The sequence below is a fragment of the Manacus candei genome, unplaced genomic scaffold (genome assembly GCF_025592945.1).
Source record: "Manacus candei isolate 608988 ecotype Guabito, Panama unplaced genomic scaffold, ASM2559294v1 h1tg000034l, whole genome shotgun sequence".
NCBI lineage: Eukaryota > Metazoa > Chordata > Aves > Passeriformes > Pipridae > Manacus > Manacus candei.
Window position 1 is genome coordinate 2,363,224 of NW_026138082.1, and position 22,323 is coordinate 2,385,546.

Sequence of the window (22,323 nt, forward strand, 5' to 3'; positions counted from 1 at the left end):
GTGACTGGAGAAGGAAAAAAAGACCAATGCATTTTTAGAGGGCCATATTGAGGTATCAGGTGATGGCAGCGAGAAACAAGGACCTTTCCCTCTCTACAGGCATTGTGGTGAGGCTGGCCCTGGAAGGCTGGAGGGATTTGGAATAGCTCTACCACCACTGACAGCTGGCTGCCATGGAGACTGTCAGAGAGTGAAGCATACCCTTGTTAGTGACAGTCATTTCCTTAGAGCGTGAAAATGAGGTAAATAATTATAATACACAAATTATAACTATGGACATTTTCTTTTTAATGGAAGGAGGTATAAATAGCAGAAATGAGATGAAAATGAGAAGCAAAACTTAGGCTACATGTAAATGGAAAAATCCTAACACTGGGATTGTGGGATCATCTCCTCAGGATAGTAGTGGAAGCCTGTAGTTTAGGACTTGAACAACCAGACAAAGAAGGAACATGAGGCACTACATTGCAGGGAGCAGTCCTACCTTTTGCACTTGGATTTCCTCATAAGACTCCTTTGCCACCACTTCTCCTTGAGGATCTGAAGGAATGTTTAATGTTGATGGCTCAGCCAAACTGCAGCTTTGGGAATTCTTATCTATCCTCAAAGTCTTATCTTTTGCTTCGGTTGTTTATATTTGCTAACTTCCTGTCCACAGTGCTTATCCAAGTTTATTGTTCAGTTTTACTATTCCTTGTTTAACAATTGCTCCTTTGCACTCAGAAGTTGGCGGTGCTTCAGCAGTGGGTGATTTCTCTGTTTATCTTTACCACCTCCTTCAGGTGTTAGAAGTAATATGCTAACCTTGGAACTATCTCAGCAATCCCAAGAGGCAAATTTGCTGTTCCTTTTTTACTTTTCAAGCAACCTTTTTATTTGTAGCACAGTCCTGGACTAGATATGATTCTTGCATTTCTCTACTCATGTAATTATATTTTTGTTTGGCCAGTGGGTGAGTTGGGTGGATTTTTTGTTTGTTTGGTTGGTTTTTTTCTCTGATCCATTCTAGGCAAAGAAAGGGTTAATCAGTTTCAGTAAAACATTCACAGTCACTAGGGACTGCTGCAACTGAGATGAAAAACAAGACTGCACCTGTATGCTGGCAATTTCAGATAGATTCTGGTCAACTATTTTTCTCTAGTGCTTTGTTCTGCCAGCTGCCTCAGTGCTCTGGATGCAGGTGGAAGGATGGACTTTGCTATCTATAAAAAAATTAAATGGTGAAGACCAACTTCCGTCTCACCTCCCCAGGGATCAAAGTGATTGAATTTCCACAGAACATGGCAAGACACGAAGCAGGCTGCATGTGCCTTAGTCACTGTGTGGAGGTCTCCACTCTAAAGAAATAGGTTCAGATTTTTCCCTTCTTTCTTTCTTTTTTTTTTTTTTTGGTTGTTTTTTGTTTGTTTGTTTGTTTGTTTGTTTGTTTGTTTTTTGTTTTTGTTTTTGTTGTTGTGAGAGACAGTGGAAGCATGGAAAGAATCCCCAAAACTAATTGACCATACCTGAAGAGAAGCCACCCCAGTGTAACACATACCATGCCATGTCACTACTGTAGCTGTTGTAGCTCCTCCAATAATCCAAAGCAAGACAAAGAATTTCTTGGGAGCTCTACCTGTACAGCTTGATATATGCTTACAAAAGAAGTTCTCACAGATACCCAATAGATTTATGTCATGACATGCTAGTGTATGATGAAAATAAATAGTCTCACCTGGCTGCGAAGGTGCCTTCACTGCCTGTTGAGAGCAGTAGATAACACATGGACTCTCTGATGATGGGAGATCTATTCTTGCAACAATACAATACTATTAAATAATTCTCATAGCCAATTCTGCTTGACACAATGGGAGCTTTCTGGAGTTGTGCTACACTGTACTATTACAATAAGGCTCTCCTTGACATTTTTGACTGGTGCTGTGGTAGAAATAAGCAATAGGTAAATAGCAGTATTAAGAACAGAGATATTTAAATGTGAGTAGAACATAAGACTTGCAGGAAAACAGTCTCCATGAAAGGGCTTTTAGCAGGAGGAAAATCCCAAAATATCCATCAGAAAAGTTTGAGAGCTATGCTCTGTTTGTGTGGGGTTTGAAAATACTACTTCAGTGGTATATATAAAAAAGCTTAATTTAGGATGGTTTGTTGGGTTATTGTTTTACATCGTTGCTCTATAAGCCCACACCTTTGAAGTGCCATAAAAAAAAGAGGAAAAAATACAGAAGTTGCTAAATGGAGATCAGTGAGTTACAGCAGCTGAAAATAACCTGCATGCATATTGCAATGAAGTATGTGGGGATTTTGGGGGAGGTAGCTGGGTTGGTTTAGTGTAATTTTATTTTGAGCTGCCTATGACCTTCTAATGCTAATCTGTCTTTAAACAATGTATATGTATAACATGAGTAGCTGGCTGCAAAATAACATTAAGTATTCAGAATGATTAACCAAATCTCACAAGTCAAGGCATGCAGTACCCCAAAAAGAACATCTTTGCCTCTTCACCACCACTGCAGAAAATACTTTGCTGGTTTGCAGATAGTTCTCAGCTGTCTCTACAGCAAGAGGTACCACCACCTACTGTGTAAGGCAAAATGGGATAAGAGTTGGACTGAAGATCTTACCTGGTTTAGTACATACACAGTGTGCTCCTATGCATCTGTGCTATTTAGAGGTTTCTGAGGTGTGGTGTTAACGCTACATTTAACTTTGTAGGAGGTCTTGCCAGTACTAATTTTGCACCACTACATTCATATGTAGTCATGGGACAAGACTTTGTCCCACGTGTCATATAAATAGTGAATGCTCTTGTACCTGTGATTGTCTGAAGGTGCAAATGAGGTTATGCTTTCTGCTGCAGAGAAAATCAAAGTCTGTAATATCTTTGTATTAGTTCAACCATTGATCTAAGAAGCTGTATCTAATAAAAATATTGCTCTCCCTGTAAACCTTGTCTGACTCTGTAGTAAATGAGTTACTTTTCCTGATAGCTGGCGAGAACTTGCATGGTGCTTGAATGGGTTTCTGAACTTTCTGTCCGCACTCTGCAGTTTTATCTTATGTTTCACAGAATATCGGCATCATTAAGATAAATGACTCAGTGTTTCTCTTTTGTATGGAGAGTTACATAAAGCAGTTACAATCCTACTACTCATACAATCCTATGCCTCATTTTACATCCAGATGCAGTTAGCTAATTTTGTTTTACAGAGGATGAATTTAATGTTGTGTTTACAGACTGTATTTTTTACCATAGGTGCTATTTGTAATTGGCCAATTTGATGATATTGTGAGCTCATACTTAACATAATTTTCAAGTTATTTTAAATTGTTCTCCAATGCAGACATGCATTTAGTCTAAGTGGTAAGTTGAGGGTAAGTTTGTGTAAAATGGTGGAGCTGAAACCTGAAATATCTAATCTGTCAACAAATAGTGGTAACTTAGGAAAGTGAATGCTAATTGCTTAAACAAATGAGCAAGATTTTACCTCAAATGGACCGAACCTGAACGACAATGTGATTTCCTGAAGAGAACTTCTTTTTTAGTTGTACAAACTTTGGATGGGCCAAGTTAGTGGAGAAGGCCTGAGTTGAATGCTGTGCTGTTTTGCTCTTAGCCATTCACTTGGCAAAGCTTTGCTTTTTAGCCCACATTGAATGGGCTTGTATGTGAGGATGTGCTGGGAATGGCATCTAATGGCATGTGTTTTGTAGTGAGAATGTAGAAATATTCTTGATAAACAGGTGGTACTGGACCTGTCTGACGATGAGGAGCAGTCTGATACTCCACAGTATGATGGGGAGCAGTTTGATACTACTGAGCATTTTAATGGATTCCCTAGTTCAGTCCTTTGTGCTTTACAGATTTTACTCTCTTCCATAAAGATTTTTTTCTAGAGAGCTACTGTCATCCTTGCCATTCATTTCATTGAAAAATGAAAAATGACCATTCAATCCTGGGTCCCTTCACAAACCCATACAAGACTTTTTGCATGATGAAATACCTAGCTGCCTTATTGCAACAAAACTGTGTCCATCAGTAATAACCAAATCCATAGGAGTGTATGAGTAATGCAATGCTGATTTTCAAAAGTAAAAATTACATTGTGAATCCTGACATTGACTTAACTTAAAAGGACTGCCATAGCTCTCTGGATGCCTAAAATAAGATCAAATGAAGATTTCGTATAATTTTCCCTGCCAAAGGTTTATTTTGACTGTTAGAAGACAATAGTACACAACCATTGCATTTTTTTCTTTTAACAGTACTCACCTCTGAGGTTTTCCTTTGTGTGGGAAAAGTATATGTGTCTAGGGGATATGAAGCTGTATTTTCTCTTAGTCCAAAGTACAGAGGTTTCTGGACTACTGAAAGAGTAAAGTGCTGAAACAGCATAGGTGTTTCTGAAGAAGTTTCACAGAACTCATCCCTATCTTTGCTCTAACTGCAGTTCTCTTGTAATGTTATTGAACTATTCCAGTAGCCTTAATATGATCAGATATGAATATGAGGAATACAGACTGATCTTCATGACGAATTAAGTGCCTAAAATATAAATAACAGTGTGGTTAGGGAAGCTTTGCCTATATTAATATGCTTGTTCACTTTACCTGTGCTTAATGCAGAGGGGCATTCTGCATATCTGTTCAGTAAAGGCATTTGCATCTTTTCAATTACTTTGCTTAAATGTAAAGTATTGGTGTCAAATGTTGCCCATCTCTTGAATAATCAAAAGGTAAATTATCATTTAAAGTATAAATTAAAAGATCATTAAGGCTTGGGAGTGTAGTACTTCAAAGTTAGGGGAGTCAGAATTGAGGTTTGACATGCAATTAATTCTCCCTCCCATCATTCCCCACTTTTCTGTATATTCATTACAATACCAATCTTAATTACACAGTCACATTATGTGTGCACACACTCATACACACATTTACATCTGTCTCCTAGCCAGTAATTTCGATTGCTTCCAACTTGCCTTTACACCCACCTCTGCTCTGCATCCCTTCACAGTTGTGTTGGGCAACCTTGTCCTTCCCAGCAGGAGCCCCACTTAGAGGCCAAGGCAGCTTAGCTGAGCCCCTGTGTGATATTGCATTGGCCCCTACTGCAAGGAGCAGGGTAATAAATGACCAGCTGCAGCCCCCTACCCACAGATGGGTGGTGTGTCCTGCCCAGGGAGTCTCAAGGAGGGGAGCTGGCAAACAGAGGTGAGGTCTTCATGCTCCTGTGCAAATGAAATGCTCAGATGGCATGACCTGGCCAAATTTATATGAATCTTCGTAGGAATAAGAGTCACAAATGATGCTCCTGCTTAAAATTTCAAGTCCCCACTCCTCAGTGTAAAGGCAGGAGATTGTCTTAATTGAAACCAATGTAAGAATATTTTAACTGGCTATTGTGGTTTGATACCAAATGACAGTGGGGAGCCTAAATGGGTTTTTAATCACAGCGTATGCAATGCAAAACAAAAAGTCAGTTAAAGTTCACAGACTCATGCTATGCTAACTAGGCCTACCAGGGCAAGGAGAAACGAGTTTTCCTCAAACTTGTTCTCAGAAAGGGCTGAACCATTTTTGCTACAACTTTCTTTTTAATTTGATATTTCTCTTTATTTGTTTTCCGTTCTAGAGTGTATGCTCTAGTCATTTTCCTACCTGTGGTTAATGTTATTCAAAGAAGACACACACTGTAACTGAAACTTTGAGTTCCCTGCTGCTAATGCAGTACCACCTTGATTGTCTGAGAATCCTGAAAATACTAAAAATAAACATGTTTTTCAAGGTGGACAAGGCTGCCTTTCTAAAATCGGAACAAGAAAAAGAAATCTTAGCTAAGAAGAGTCGAGGTTTTCATCAGAACTTTGTCTATGGCCAACTACCCTGAAATGTATTGATAATTTAAGTAAATACTTTTCTACTGAATAACATTCACCAGGTATTTTGGCTGAATATCAGCAATTTTGTGGGGGGTATGATTGTGCAAGACACGTATGAAGATGAAAATGGTTCAATCTTCCTTGTGTGTAGAAAGAACATGTGACTGAAGTGTCATGTCTGGAGCACAAGTTCTGATATTTTTCAAATATTAGCAGTAACTTGCTAAAGCCTAAAATAACCAGGGCCCAGACTATTCATGTTCTGTAATATTCTTAGCAGCCAATAAATAATCTGTGTGTGCATTTTCACATGACCCTGATGAACAATTCTGAAAAGTAAAGCTGTGTCATAAATTACATCAGTCCCAATGAAAATGCAACAGTTGTGCAGCCCTGAAAGCTGTGGATTCCCAGATAGCCAAACCACATTGTAAGGCCAAACATTCACAGGATGTCCTGGAGCCCACGATTTTTTCAGTCAAATTTTCTAAATCCTCCTGAAGAAGATGGCTGCAGCACAAGTTGACCAAGCATGTTGTCCGATCAGCATGGACAGCTGTGGCTTTAAACAATGAGAGCCATTGTTAGGTCAATTTTAAAGTAGGTCCTTAAAGTTAATGTGATTATGCAAATGTGGCCCTAACTACCATGGCTGTCTTATATCCTTCACAAATGACTGCATTGTCACTTTTCATTATGTGCATACAGTCCTGGTGGTTTGGTGGTATCATTGTATCTCTTGGAAATGGACCATGTAAAGGCCATTCACTGTTGGCACTGCATTGTGCTTTTCTCCAAGCGGGCCAACCTTGACCCACAAATGAGGGTGGCAGAGATTTTCAGGCCAAAACCTGCGTGTGTTATTCACATGATTACTCCCATTGACTTGGCTGGAAACTCTTGCAGCAGGCATGTAAGAATTAGGTTAAAATACAGTTGTGAAATTAAATCCAGTCCACTCTAAACGGTGATGTATCTGGACAAACCTCTGACAATCCAACTTCTAGGATGAGAGGTTTTGTGTGAAATCACTTGCGGCATAAATTCAACATTAATCCGTTATTCACTGAGGAAAAGAAAACATGTCAGACAACTTCAGTGTATGTTTGTTTCCACGGTGTCTGTATTATTATTGTTATTAATTTGATTTTAATCATGAACTACCCTTTTACAGAAATCTATGATCACAGATGAAGAAGCTGAGAAATCTCAGGATCTATGTGTTCTGGAAGGTGGCAGATTTTCAGACAGCTCATCAGTTGGGGACATGACTGATTTCAGACTCTTGGTTGCATTGCTTTCAATGAAAACCAGTGACTTGCAGTTTCAGTTCTCATCACAAAAGACGTTCTCACAGCAATCTCTTGTTTGGATGGTTTTCTCTTTTTCTGAGTGTGGAGTCTGATGTTTGTCTGAGTTCTGTCCTTTAAAATTTTTTGTTCTGGGGGCCAAGAGTCTCTATGACCCAAGCACATGATACACAGTCTATGATAGATTCAGAATGCTGGTTGGGATTTGGGCCTTCTTAGTAAAATATCATTCCTTTATTTCTAACATAATAAGTGTGTATATATATATATATATATATATATAGAGAGAGAGAGAGAGAGAGAGAGAGAGAGAGAGAGAGAGAGAGAGAGAGAGAGAGAGAGAGAGAGAGGCATGAATATATTTGTATGCACTTAGTTTAAATAAATGTAAAGGAAAGTCATCACCTTTCAGGGAAGCCAGTGCTTCTCCATTTGCTGACTTACAGCAGCTCTCTAATGAACGCAAACTTCCTCAGAAGATTCAAGGACTTGGAAACTGCAATGGCAGCACACTCTGTTGTTTGATTTTGTTATTCTACATGCAACTTCTCATACCATCCTCAGCTCCAGAATGTTGCTCCAGAACTAGGGTGACCTTGGCCAGCCAGTGTGCAAAGTCAATAGAAATCTAATCAGTCCAAACCTACATGCATAGCAGTTGGACTCTCCTTCTTCCACAGAGCCTGGCTCTACAGGAAAGGTTGGATTAGGGTGTGAAAACCTGCTTTGGTATAGCAAGACCGAAACTGTAGCACCCTCAGCATTGGCTTTGAGAGAGTACAGGGGCACATTCGGGACATTCAGCCTACTGGAAAACTTCCTGTGGTCTAGACAGAAACGGACTTCTATTATTGGAAAAACTTTGGAAAAAGTTAGTTATGAGTGCTAAAGAGAAAGGAAGAAGAGCTTCTACCACTGACAGGAAGGCAAACCAAGGTATCAAAGAAATTTTCACATTTACTCCATTCAAGCTATCAAGTTGCTTGATTGATCAATTGCCAGAGAAGATAGTAACAAGTACTTTTTGGATATCAGACAGCACAGCAAAACTTGGATGTGACAACTTAACGAGGGAGGGGGGGCACTGGAATAATTCAACATCTTATTTTAATCATCATGTTTTGTGCTTTTTGATGCCTGTGGCAAAATTGTGATGCAGGTGTGTGTCAGGTTCACTCCTCTCTCATCATATTAGTTCTTGTTCTGAGATACAAACAGCAGCTACACCAACTGGATGCAAAGAAAGTTTGTACCAGAAAGCCATGTGTTTCAGAGCGGTGATGGAAGGATGACTATCACATCAGTTCTGTAGCTTATCACCATACAAACTCCGTTTGTATTTGTTATGGGTTTTCTGTTAGAGGATGTGGCCACAAATCAGAGGTTGGCAAGGAAAGAATTACTCTAACCTTTTTGATTAAAGAAAGTTAAGGCTGTGCCTGCATCAGTGGTAGCTCAGGAGGTAAGCCTGTGAGTTGCTGCTCCTGGGGTGCCACCGTGGGACCCTTATGGAGGGTCCCAGCAGAAGAATTCGTCCCTATCCTGGGCAGGCAGACAGCTGCTGAGAGGGTGCCAAAGCTGGACATAACATGGCCTGTCGTGCCAATTCCTGGTGGGCCTCCCAGCCAGAGGCAAATCACCTCCAGTGAAAGGCTTTTCTTTTTCCTCCTTGACTGGAGGATGTTACTTGAGATACAACCAGAGCTTGCTTTTCAGTGAAGATTTTCCTGAACCCGGGCATAGCAGGGACACCATCCTGAGTGTGTGGGGCCCCTCCTGAGTGGGAATGGCAGGACCCCATCAACCATGGGCAGGGAAATGATCCATGTCCTTAGCCCTGACTAAGCATGGGCTTGGGCTCACTGCTGTCACGGAGACAAGTGACTTTTATCAATCCATTTTCAGCAGTGTTTGGGCCAGACCTCTTCAGGGGTGTGCCTTGTTGAAACAATTAAAGCAGGTAGGACATCAGAGGGGATGGCCAGTATCAGCAGAGCAGAGTAGAAAAGTGAAGTATCATCTCTTTTCTTTATTATTTCACTGAAAGGTGTTTTAGGCCTTTGCAGCAAACCATGGCTGTTTCTCAGTTTAATTCTTTGGTGCAGTGAGGCTTGGCTGGGCAGGTAGGAGCTCTAACCCCTTGCAGATTTACATTTCCCAGCCAGTAGCACAGGCTAGCAGTGTCTTTATCTGCACAGGAAGGTTGAGCCAGCACCTCGGAGGTCTCTACCTTGAGCTGGTAGGAACAAAGATATCAAAACCCATCACTGAAATAGTTATGGCCTCCCTGCACCTTCAGATAACTCCTGTGCTGATCGAGGCTGATGAGAGAGTTAATGAAACATGAAAGAGAGGCAGCAGGCAGGAAAGCACACCTGCAGGCACCCTGTCAAAGCTCTTTGGGGACTGCCTGCACTGGGAGGGCCATGGCAGGCTTGCAGCTGGGCTGGCAGGAACTGGGAGATGCAGAGGTGGTCTCTATGGTTAGTGTAGAAACCTGTCTGGGGAGAGCTTCCTGAAACTTTCTTCTTCGATTCTCTGACAGATGTGTGTACAGAGCATGTCTTGGAGCTGTGGTGATGAGTAGTGATTGAATCAAGTAGTAAAAGTTGTTTCCCCATGAAACAAAATTTCCTTGGGTGTGAATAGAGCTAGGCTGTAAATGAAGGCCTGTGCAGCCTGAGAAGGGGAGGCTCTTTTACAAAACAGTTAAAAAGTCAGCAATTATTCTGATACTCAAATAGATTGGAAAAATGCCTTCTTGAAATGTCATTTATCAAGAGGGATTGTAGAAAAAAACCCAACCAACAACTTGATTACAGATAATTTATGGAAAAATAATAGCAGAGTAAATATATTTTGCAGCCCTTAACAATGAGCTGTATAACCACTGCTGGCTTGCAAACATGGATGAAGGCAGAATTTGGACCTCTATGGTCTATCTTCATTATCTTAACCTCCATCAGTCACTGAGAGCAAAGAAGTCACAAACAAGTTTATGCTGGTAGCAGAGTCTTCAAGGAAAACTGCTGAGGCATCAAAGTCAAGTTCACATAAAAGAGGCAAACAAAGGGAACAAGTACATTTGGTCAGGAAGCACAACTTCCTTTTGAATTAAGACATTAGCCTGGTGATTAAAAGATGTGACCAGAGTCTTTCCTTGGCCACCCAGGCAGAACACCACCATTGCTCTGGAGCAACATGTGGGATATTGCCCGACTCCCTCTGTGCTAGGTAACAAGGACACAGGCAAAATGCAGACCAGTGCCTCAAAATCATTCTTTCCCAAACTGAAATATTTATAACATACTCTTTAAAAAACAAAAAAACAATCTACAGAAAAACCCAACCCCCAACATTTTAAATAGATTTCTAGGAACAAGGCTGTTTTCTGTGCTTTGCCATCACACCTTTCTCAAATCAGGACTGAGGTAAAAATACAAATAAATATGGCAGGAGTAAGAGGTGATGATTATGATGGTCCTGTCACAACCCTACAGAAACACCTTTTGCTTTTGTGGGGGCTTGACTTAGCTGGTACAGATAAGGATCAAGATTACAAATACTGAGGAAAAGTCTTCTGGCTTTTTTGATGGATACAGAATATTTGATGCTGTGTTTGCTCTCTGCTTTACCCTCAACAGATTTGTTATTTGGCTCCTAACAACAAAGTCTGGCTCTTTCATTCAAGCTCTAATTTTTTTTTCCAAACCAATCCAAGCTCTGGCTCTTTTACAATTTAGCTTACAGCTGTCACATAGGTCAGACCTGTGGGCATTGAACCCCTGGGATTCTCTGCATAGAAAGCTGGAGAATTACAGGGCATTAGCTGGGAAACACCTCACACTCTGGTATTTTCTTTTATTTTTGCCTTGGCTCCTTTGCCTCTTCATTTTTAATTAGAGGCACATGCTGAAATGATAATTTAAATTCTTTTCAGAAATCAAAAGAATTCCCACTGACAACATTATTAAATTATAATTACACCGAAGAAAAAGGTTCATAGAAATTTGAGCCAAATATCTACTCTCCATTAAATGAGAACTTGACTGAACCTGCTTTCTCTTCATTTTGGTAGCTTACTCTAGGTTTAAATGGGCACAGGATGGCTATACACCTGTGCAGAGGCCACTGCAAGGCCAAGTAGCTGTCACCAAGAGCATTTACACAGACCTGTCTCAGAATAGGTGTTGCCTGTCTGATGCTCAAAATGGAATTTACCAGACAGGTAGGACTTCTCTTGGGCCTCTCAAAGATGTGTTTCAGACAGTGAGCAGAGCACAGCCACATGGGGATATTTGTGTGAGAAAGATATGTAGGAGGTGGCAGTTTGCTGCAAAGGAAACCTAACCAGTGTTGGTGGAGAGAAAACAATCAGGTTCCTGGGTACAGCATCCAAAGAAAGCCTCATTCTTGCTCAAGCTGAGCACCACATGCATGCAGAAACATATGCAAATCAGTCTTAATCTACTAAGTCCTTTACATTTTCAGTAAAATGAGAAAGGGGGAAAGAAACATTTTCCTCTGTATTAGCTCTAAGTGTGCCCATCAACAAGACAATTACTGTAGTGGTTTTACATGTTTAAAATAGGTTTTAAAGAAACTGAAGGTGTAGTGGGGGAAAAGCCCACTCCTGCAGGCAGAGCCTCCATGGTTCCTGGCACTGGGATAATGATCTGTTTAAACTTAGCCAGGATTGGTGGAGTTGAGCCCTACCAGGCAGGAGCTTTGCCTTGAAGAACTGTTGTAAGCTTGGTGTTTCTTTCCCCCCCTTTTTTTTTCTTCTCTTTTTCCTCCTTTTTTTTTTTTCTCTTTTTCCTAAGCTGTAACAGGTTGCTTAAGCTATATGGCATGCCTCAAGTCAGGCCTTTCCCTCTTTCCACTTTGCACACCATTGAGTCCTGCAGTCCTCTCTCATGTCTTGCACAAGCATTTTTATGGCATGAGCCTGTAGCTTCTTTGGCACAGCACAGGCAAGTGCTCCCACAGACTTCCCCTTCTCTATAATCCATGCTCAGCACCAGAGTCCTGCCTGCAGTAACCTCTGAGAAACTGCCTTGGGGCTGCCTCTCCCCAGCCCCCCAGCATTTAGTTGAGAGCCCAAGCCACACATGTGGGATAGATGTGAAATACAGGCAAAACATGGAGGGGCTGCTGCAATTTATTTTCAAGATACTAAACAAAATGCTTTTTTTTTTTTCCTGGCAGGTTGCATCTTCTTTTTTGTTTGTTTTGTTGGGAATTATTTTTATCTCTAGCCTTCCTAGGTCTGACTGTCACTCAGCGCTTGAGCCGCATAAGGCTCTGCAGGTCTGACCAATTATTTGCTGTGCAGCATAATGCACCAGGGCTTCAAAGTATATTCTCACCTCTCTTTTTTTAAGACAAGCGTGAAAAAACTTGTTCCACAGTGTAAGAACTCAAGAATATTTCCCTCTTATTCAATTGGTTCCTGGCCTGGTAGTCTTAGATGAACAAATAAATTAGCCATCATTCTCGGAGAAGGGCGGTTTTCCACAAAAGGCGCAGTAAGTCTCCCACTGACTGAAGATGACCAGGACTTTGATGTCACTAAAAATGTGCCCTGAGACCACAACATGCTCAGTACTCACTGTTTTGTGCAGTGTTCCTTCCACTTCCTTAGCAATCAATGAGAACTGAGGATTTTGAGGCTATCTATGGTGTGCAAAACCCTATTCCTTACTTATCTGAGTGCACTGGGAAAAACCTTCTTGGCTTGATTGTTGCCTTTAAATCCACCACCAAAACACTAAAGACAAATGAGATTAGGAGACGATATGGTTTAAGTAAAAAAGAACACACTTTATTTATCTACAAGGCAGTACATGGTCGTATAAAAAATTAGGTGCAGATGAAGCTGCACTAAGTGCTATTAAGGCAGCAAATTCAAAGGCTGTTATAAAAAACCAAAACAATAAAAAAATAAAATCAAATCAGTGTTTTGCCATATCAATAAAGAGTTGATAGGGCAGCACAAAGAACCATGAATTTCTAAGAACCTGATTCAGTACACAAGACCCAAGTTAGGGAACAACTAGCTAGACATGGAACAAAAGAGACAACATGAACAAGACAGTGTTCTCCCAAACATATGAAGGTGCAATGCATGCTGTTACAAACCAATGAGAAACAAAACAACACATCCAGACAAAGAAAAAATCTCCCATGAACAGTGTTCAAAAATATTGCTTATAAAAAAAGGGGAAAAAATATAAATGATGATGTAAAAAAAAATTAAAACAAAAAGGTCTGGAATGCTAGTGCATAGTCAATTAGCTAACATCAACATTTGTTGTTTTTCCATAAAGCTCTACTGCTCCTTTTACACTAGCAGCATTTCTACACGCTATGGTCTGTAGCAGCAAAACACAGTATTCATTTGGCATTTACAAAATTAAATTACTGAATAAAAATATATTTTTTCTCATAAATCTATGTTTCATACAGTAATATTTTTTAAAGCAAGCTAATTACCCACCCCCCCAACAGAAACACACAATGTATATTGGTCTAGAACCAAAACAGAAAAGAGTATTTCAAGAGGCATGGATATCTGAGTATTCACGATCTTAATCAGTTTTCCCCTTTTGCACAGACAAGCGTTTATAGTAATGCTTTTCACTTCAGTATTTCACACCAATGCATTTTCTTCAGTGATTTAAAATATATCTGTTTGAGTACCTGCTCTTTTATTATTAAAAAAAAATAAAAAAAGAAACAAAACCCCACCCCTTGGCTAGCACATCACTGAAATAACAATACTGGTGTATTAAGTCTGCTTGATCTCAAAAAGTACAAGAAAAATTGTCTTTATTATAAGTCTGCACTTAAGATCATTAATTACTGATTCAAACTCAATACCTAATAATTTAGGCAAGTATCATTAAAAAAAAAACAACTCTTAAGTTGGGTGAAATCCAACAAGAATATATATGCTGAGTGAGTAAATGCACTTTGTGCTGCTCCCAACTGTTGTACCACAACAAAGATCAGCTCTTCTCCCATTCATGAAAGTTTTCATGCAGAGGAACAGGAATTTCCCAGCAGAGGTGAAGTGTTCTCAAAACCATAATGCTTCTCTATTCGTCAACCCTTTCACATCACTAGAGTCCGAGTGGGGAAGGTGGCCATGTACTTGCGTGCCTGATCTGTCAGAGCCATCTGATCTTCGATTTTCCCACAGGATGCTGACTCCCAGGCGTTGTTCAGATGCTGAATTAGAAAACAGAGAGATTTGAGTTGCACGCCATGTGATTTATCCATAGCCCCAGCCAAAGCCGGGCCCACTTCTAATTAACTGTTGCATGAACATGCAGAAGGATGTTGTCCCATCTCCAGAGAAACTGAAATCTCAACACAACAAGCAAAAAAATATCACCCCTGCTCCTCGGTTAGAGACCACAGGGGTAGGCAGACCAGATGACCTGCACAGGGGCACAACACAAGAGCCAGGATCAAAACCTCCCTGCTTCTCTCTCAGACAATGTGTTTTCTACGAGGCCATAGCTATAGCCTTGCCTTTAATCCTTCCTAAAAAGGAAGGATTCTCTAAAAGAGAATATACTCTCTATATATTCTCTAAAAGAGAATATACTTGGCGAGTGGACTTTACGGTCAACAGAATACAGCCAGGCTAAAGCCTGCAGTTATGTTCAGTGCTGTGACCATGCACAAATTCCTGCTGAACCTCTATTGTAGAAATACAGCTGTGCTGTCCGCAAGTTCCCTAAATGAACCCAACAACCTTGACGTCCTGACCACAGCCAACGAAAAACCCCGCGCTCGAGGCTGCTTTCACCTGTGCACAGTGATTGGCACGTGCCCATTAGCTCCGCTTCTCCAGCAAAGGAGAAGGGGAGGGGGGCTCGACTCCCAGCAGAAACAGCATTTTAATTATCATGTAAGCCATTTCACTTCTTGTGGTATTTATGGAGGTTACAGACACCATTTAGTATAATGTTAAAGTGAGATAAACATATCTGCAGAGGGCTGTGTGCACTGTATTTATTTACTCACTACACATGTGAGACGTTTCTCATTGCCTTGAGCTATAAACAGTAATGAAATTTCAAAGCTCCTGGAATTTACTAGTATACACAAACTTCTTCTTTTTTCTATTGAACTCCTTCACTTACCCATTGTGTCTGCTTTTCCACATTGAGATATTCCCTAAGCCCTGAATAACAACTCTATTATCACATAGAGTTTGCTGCATGAGTCCTCTGCATGCCAAAAATGCACACGATTGTGCTTAACAGAAAGCTGCCTGCCCACAAGGGATCCCAGTACTGCTGAATATTGAGAAGGTGTATGCTCAAGATTTACCAATAAAGACAAGTCAGGAGAAGCCCTTCTCTGTTTTCCATTGCTTTCAAAAAGGATCATCTTTGCAGTTCAATAGCTATGTTGCTCAACGACATGGCCAATGCCTTCCCAACATCTAGGACACTGGATGAAGCATAATTACTGGACTGCAAACCATCTGCTAAGAGCAGAACTGTCCTGGTGTGCCCATGGCTCTTTATGCTGCTAGTTGCTAACTTTGCAAGAGGATCCTTAAATTATTTTCTGGTCTAAGTGTTTAGAGAACGCTCTCCTGACTGTAAACTGTGTTATCTGAGACATACGGATAGTAAAAGGTTGGGCAACATATGAAATATAGATAATTTCACATAACATGCCCTAATCAGGGCACTGGTACAAACACAGGGACCGAGGTTCCCTGCCTCGAAAGGCTACAGTCTAAAAGGGACCAAACCAGAGAATAACAAAGCAGAATGGCCAAGATGAGGGAAAGTGCATTAGTCCTCTGTAAACTTCTGCTGGGCTTCCCTAGACATGGCTTTCTCTTCTCTATAGAGAGGTACCAAATATTGTCTCTGCTCCTGATGCCACTTTGCAAGCAAAACTCCTGCTGAGCTTCTGTGGGAGTTCCTTATCTGTAGGAGAACCAGGTCAGGCCTCAAATCAAGTTTCTGCAGCTTTTTATGGGAAAGCTGCATCTGCGAAGTGAACAAACATGCCATACACCTCTTTTCTAGAGCAGTTCAATATGGGCTGGCTGTATACCTTGTGCTGTGGCTCAGCCTAAGGCACATGCCACAGCCAGAAAGCAGGTGTGACATACTTTCTGCATGCCGCAGACATGCATGCGACATGCCACAGCTTCTTTTATGTCTTGGTTAAACAGCTTCCAAGGTAACTTTTTCAAAGGCACCTACACAAGCTGGGAACCTACAAGCTCCTATTGATCCTCAGTGGGACTCAGGTACCTGTGAATATTTTCCCCTACTCTTTCAGAGATATTTGTATCAGGGACCAAATTAATGCCTGGTACAATGCCATTGGTTTTACTTAGAAGTTGAATTTGTTCTGTACACCTCAAAAGTAGTTGGTAGTTCCAGAATATCCATCATTTCAACACAAATATGTGTCTGACAGGTATTTCCCTATGATCCCCCACGGCTTCAATGCACTGGTCTAGAAATGAGAGATCAGCAGTCCCTTAAATAACTGAAAACATGTAAGGAAAAGTCCATTTGTCACAGTATGTCAATTTTTAAAAAATAAAGTAACTTCAGGCAAGGAGTGTCCCTATGTCATAAATTAGGCTTAATCATTAGTATCTACACTGAGTTCTTTGTATTAGCAGCCATGTGCCTAGTAGAAAAAAAAAATAAATAAATCTGTATCCTGGTATCTCCAACATCTCAGCAGGCTGCTACATGTCACTCATTCCACTGAAAGCCTGGTCTTCATTTAACCTGATGTCAGTGTGGCAGAAGCTGCTCAGGCAGGCAGTAACCCTCTGCCCTCCCACCGGGCTTGGCCACCCTGGGGAGCACTCGGTGGTAGACACAGCAAGGAGGACCAGTTCAACCCCTCACTTAAGTCTGCTTCAAACAACTTTAGTTTTGCTGATGGGAGAATATCCTCATACAGTTTTGACCCATGTACTAATTTTCCCAGAAAATTATACTATTTTTTTTTTCCTCCTGTGACAAACTTATAAAAAGAGACTAACTTTGCATCTCAGTGATGGCGGTGAGAGCTTTGCTCTAGTGAAGAAAGCAGAATTTGACCAAAAGTAATGTTTTCTGATGTAGTATTTTTACTAAGACATTTTTCAGTTCTACCCTGGGGAACTCAGAGAACATTTACAGTGGGTATTTTTAATAAACATTTTCTGTCTGAAGTCTTGACTCTTGGCAGCCAACACAAAACAAAGCACAATGCCTTTGCCTTGCCAGCCCTGCAGTGCAGTGCCAGAGGCACGTGTGAAAGTCATTCTGACGCAAGATTTCCTTCCCTCCTTGGCAGGGAATGCTGGGTCCCACAGCCCAGGCAAAGCACCTTCCTGGGCCTGGTCACACACAGCTATGGGATCTCTTAGTAAAAAGAATAAAAAGGGATGCTACAATGCCTCCTTCCATGCCAGGTTCACAGCAAGTACTGACAGGGCTGATACAAGACAGTAGCAGCGCCCTGGAGAAAGCAGGGCTCCTCAAATGCATCAAAAGAAAAGAGACCCAGGTAGAATGCTAGAGGCATGCAGGAAAACAGCACAGAAACCCCTGTCAGGACACTCCTTTTGCAGAAAGCTCATTGCATCCTCCTCATCACATTTAAAGGTTTAAGTCTGCAAATCAATGGGTGGAAACACAAGAGCTTTGTAATGAGAAGCCAAAAGGCCTGACCCAAAGCCCACTAGAATCGATGGACATGTGTTCATTGACTCAGTGTATTTCACCCTACTTAAATTCAGTCATTTAAGAGTGAGGTGTTTGTTTTGGCACATAAATTCCCAGCCACTGGGGAGTGAAAGGGATTTCCGTAGTAAATTCTTCCCATATACATAATTTTTGAATTGCCTTGAAGAGTGGCAGACTAGTTATAGTTCTGCTGTCAATTAAAAGAGTTTAAGCCTTTTCAGTCAGTACTTCCAGCTGTATTTTTCTCTTCCACCGACAGCAGTCTCTCTTCTTAAGTTAAAACAGGGAGTTGGGGGGAAGAAGAAGGCATACGACTACAAATTTCCATAGGATAAAATTACAGATCCATAGTACAATTCCAGCTATGTCATTCTCCCTGGCCTTTTTTTTTCCCCACTCTCTTTTTTTTTTTAAACTTCAATAATCCTACCAGCACATCCTTCTCCTGGCAGTAAAACTACCTTACTTATCCTGTAATATGCTTTCGACTGCCCTCAGGCAGATGTGAACTGTAAACAAACTGTCAAAGTTGTAACTGGGACATCCAGTTAAAGCACTTTAAATAAAAACTTGGACCATCTAAAGAAAACAAGACCAGAGTAAGGGAAAAAAAGACTGTGGAAAGGTGCTCTTCTAACAGAACTTGTCCTACTGCACTCGTAGCTGGGACTGCCTTTTCATGTGCTGTCTCTAGAGCTTAAGAAAGCTCCAGTGTTACGACACCTTGTGTGTTAGGAACTGATGCCAAAACCAAACATTGCTGCAGTCCTGCAGTGCTGAGCTCCCAAACTGATGAAAGTGCAGTAAAAATCCTTGGCCAAAGAACTGTGCTAGAAAACAGATTTTAAATCTCCACTATGCTGGCAAGTATCTTCAGCAACTCCAGCAAAGTTAGTGGTTTTACACACATTCCCATTAATTTAGCCAAGCTGTGCTGGCATTTATGAAAAAAAAAAAAAAGCTAATATTTTTAAAATATTTAGAGGGCTCAGACTATTTGAAGGTCTCTTATCATGTTTTTCTGCTGCAAAAAGCTGGATTTCTTGCCAGTTTTCCCTTAGATTGCATGGTATGGACAGTTTGCAGAACATGCCACTGACTGAAAAGAGGGCTTGGAACAGAAATGTGGTACTTCTTCTGAAACAGTAAAACAGTGTCCTAAACAAAACAGTTTCTTAGCAGAATACAATGAATATCACGTAGAATAACATGGCTTTCTGTTCCGTAAGGATGCAGTACCAAGAGCAGCCCTTTTACTTATCAATACCAGACAGTAAAGACTAATGAAAAACTCAAGTGACCATAAATGAATTCTACTCCAATTTCTGCTCATGTTGCTAGTTCTCCCCTCGAGCGCGGGACAGACTTCTCCTAAACTCTGGGGCTTTCCCAGTTGCTTAGAAATACTTGTTCACTTGCTAAATGTGAGAAAAGACGATGGTCCAACTTTTCAACTTTTATAAGCATGATACCAGAGCTACAAAAAGCTATTTGATGGCACTTTTAAGAGCTTAACCCCGAAGCCTTGCTCAGACAAAATTCCTGCTCAAGATGTGTGAGCTTTCCAAGTAAGATTAATGGATGTGATATGGAAGTGGGCTAAGCATCTGCAATTCATACTAGGATATTCAGTTCCTTTCCGATTTTGTCCTTAAGTAATTTTTTTTTTCACAGATCAGAATACATTGCTGCAAATGGGTAATAGTTAAGTTGTCGCTTTTTTTCTTTCTGAGAGACCACCACCAGCTTAGGGCAGCTCTATCTGATCCGTTTGCAACTCAAATTCTGCTGCCCTGGACAGAAAACACGCAATGACTGACCTGTAACTGCAAAGCTCCTCTTGCTCCCTCAGCTGTGCCAGGCACAGCTCTTTCATGTACACATCAGTCACTGGTGAGAGAAGGGGCAACACAAGTGAGGGAAACCCACAGGGCTACCTTCCCTTGCTGTGCAAATCTCAAACACAGCATGCTTCCTCCTCTCCCTTGATTAAACAAAGAAGAGTATGAGATTTCAGGATCTTCTTGCCCCAGAAAAGCTATGGAGGAAAACAACAGAAAGCCTGCTACTGCATGAGACCATGTTGCCTTCCTGGACATTTTATCTTACAACCAGCTGCAAATGAAATAACAATTCACCTTTTAAATTGAGAAAATTAAGCTTCATGACAGCTTACACTCTTGAAAAAAGGTTAACCAAGTAACTGTTTTAAAATCCTTTAAAGTTACTCTTTAAAGAAAATGGTTACATAAACCGCTGAAAGTCAGGAAATTCGAGCTGAAACGTGTCAGTCTGTGGTTAAAAAATGGAAAGTGACAGGAGCTAGGGGTTGAAGAACGTTCTCTGTAGCTTGCAGGGCTTCTACCTTGTGTTGTTTCCTTTGTTACTGGGGGAAGAAGATATCAAAGCAGCGCTATTTTCTTAAAAGGTTCCATTTCATGGTGTCTTTTGATAGCCTGCAGGGTTAGGTGGAAGGTCTGTGATTTAGCCTACTTTTCTATCTGTTACAATGTCTATGTTAGGATAGTTTGTATTATGTACCGCTACTGTTACAGAACATAATGTGAAATAAAATCTAACTTTAACATAGGAAGGGCCAGAAACAAAGGGGTTTTTTTATGTAACCTCTTACGAGGCATTATTCAAGCACATGCTCAGTATTGGAGTAGGTTATCCTAAAATCTTAACCCTTGGAAAAGTTGCTTGTAAGGCCAGAATCTCCCTGCCATTAAGTAGCAAAAATACAGGGTGCAAAAATACAGGTTTTAACTAACTCCACCGATATAAAGCAGAAGTATTTGGGATCTGTGCAAGGGACTGTAAGTCCACCCCAAGGCAACGTGGGTTTGGGTGAGACACGACCTGTTCCTGCCAGCAAGATAATACTTAATGTACTAACACGAGATTTGTTGTGTAGGACAAAAAAACTGGCTGAACCTTCACACCTTACCAGAAAGGTCTTACACACAACTACCTTTACATCCAATGTCATAGAGAGACTTAACCACGGGATTGAATGGGGATCTTGAGTCTAAGAGGCCTTCTCCTCCCATTGCTCTAGTACAACATTGACACCACCATATTCCCAGTGCTGTTATATGCAGCTACCTGACCTCACATGCCAAATTATGCAACATGCTGTTCCTCCTAAGTGATCATGAATCATATTGTGCTATCTGATACGGTCAGCAGCTATTAATTACTAAATTGCATATGATCAGTTGTATCCAAAATGCAGTAAAAAATATCCTTAGAGATCTGTTTGAACATTTGTTACTCTTGCCTTCTTTGGAATTTAACAGCAAAACCATAAGTAATCAAGCATTTTGATCAGTTTATTGCTAGCCAAATATCTTTATGTAAATGAAGTGCAAATTATTAAAGCAATGAAAAATACTGTGGGCTGGTAAATATACTGCATCCCTCTTATGCAAATTCAAATTTAAAAGAGAGTTTTAAGAACCAAGTATATTAACAAAAATTAGGTTCAGTGCTCTCTTTCTTTCTTCCCTCTTCATGCACAGATTCCAAGGTGCAGAGAGTGCTATAATTCTCACTTGGACTGAAGACAATGAGAATTTGCCTAAGAACAGTTGGATCAGGTCCAAAATATTAACAGCAGCAATGTCAACACATGCAGACAAAATTAAATTTCACCCAGATGATTTCCCTCGTGTTTCATGTCTATTTGCATGGAATCAATGGATTTAGTCCAGTGTTCACATGTGTGTCCATGCATGTGTTCATGTATGAGGCAATACACCAAATTAGAAACTAGGAAGTGTAGATAGTGTAGAACAAAACACGCTTAAAAACTCGTCAGGTACAAAATGCAACCGATCAACAAGCATAAACGCCAACCTTCCCCATTGCTTTGCACCCTTTGGACACTCTCTGTCCTCATCATACAAGTCCATTTACACTGGGGTAGAAGAGGAGAAGAATTAGGGACAGAGCAGCAGCAGTTTTTGGTGTGAAAAAGAGCTAAACTACACATCTTTTCTGAGCTTCATGGGGCCAAACTTCTCCCCTCTGAAATGAATCCAAGCAGCCTTACCATTACTTTTGACCAGAATATCAAATCCAAATCAGAGAGCGCAGCCATCGGCAGACAGTACTGCATTGTTATAAAAAGCCTGTATTTCATTCTGAAAAAGCTGTCTCTGCCACCATCACAGAAACCCCTAGCCTTCACTTAAGATTATATTTCAGCTGAAAAGTTTAATGTTTCATCAGCAGAGAGAACAATTTTACTTTCATACTAGTACAACAAGAAACTGCCTACTAACTATTAATTTTGGGGCTTTTTACAACTACTTTTTCTTTCAGTTCAACATGCTTTAAACTCTGAGATGAGCTGGGAAGTCCTTTTTAATTCAGTTCCTACTTAAGAAAAAATCCTCT

At 40.7% G+C, this 22,323-nt stretch overlaps 1 protein-coding gene across 3 annotated transcripts in view; it reads right to left on the reverse strand.

Annotated features, from left to right (window-relative positions):
• Nucleotides 1–12,986: 12,986 nt before the first annotated feature.
• The window catches only part of MYB (MYB proto-oncogene, transcription factor), a 28,638-nt gene continuing 19,301 nt past the window's right edge, over nt 12,987–22,323 (reverse strand). For 2 of the 3 annotated variants that reach the window (XM_051792580.1, XM_051792581.1), the window contains one exon: nt 12,987–14,419. In XM_051792580.1, the coding sequence (XP_051648540.1) occupies nt 14,303–14,419 (117 nt within the window). In that variant the 3' untranslated portion in view covers nt 12,987–14,302. The remainder of the gene's footprint in view (nt 14,420–22,323) is intronic. The other variant, XM_051792583.1, reaches the window with a different exon arrangement.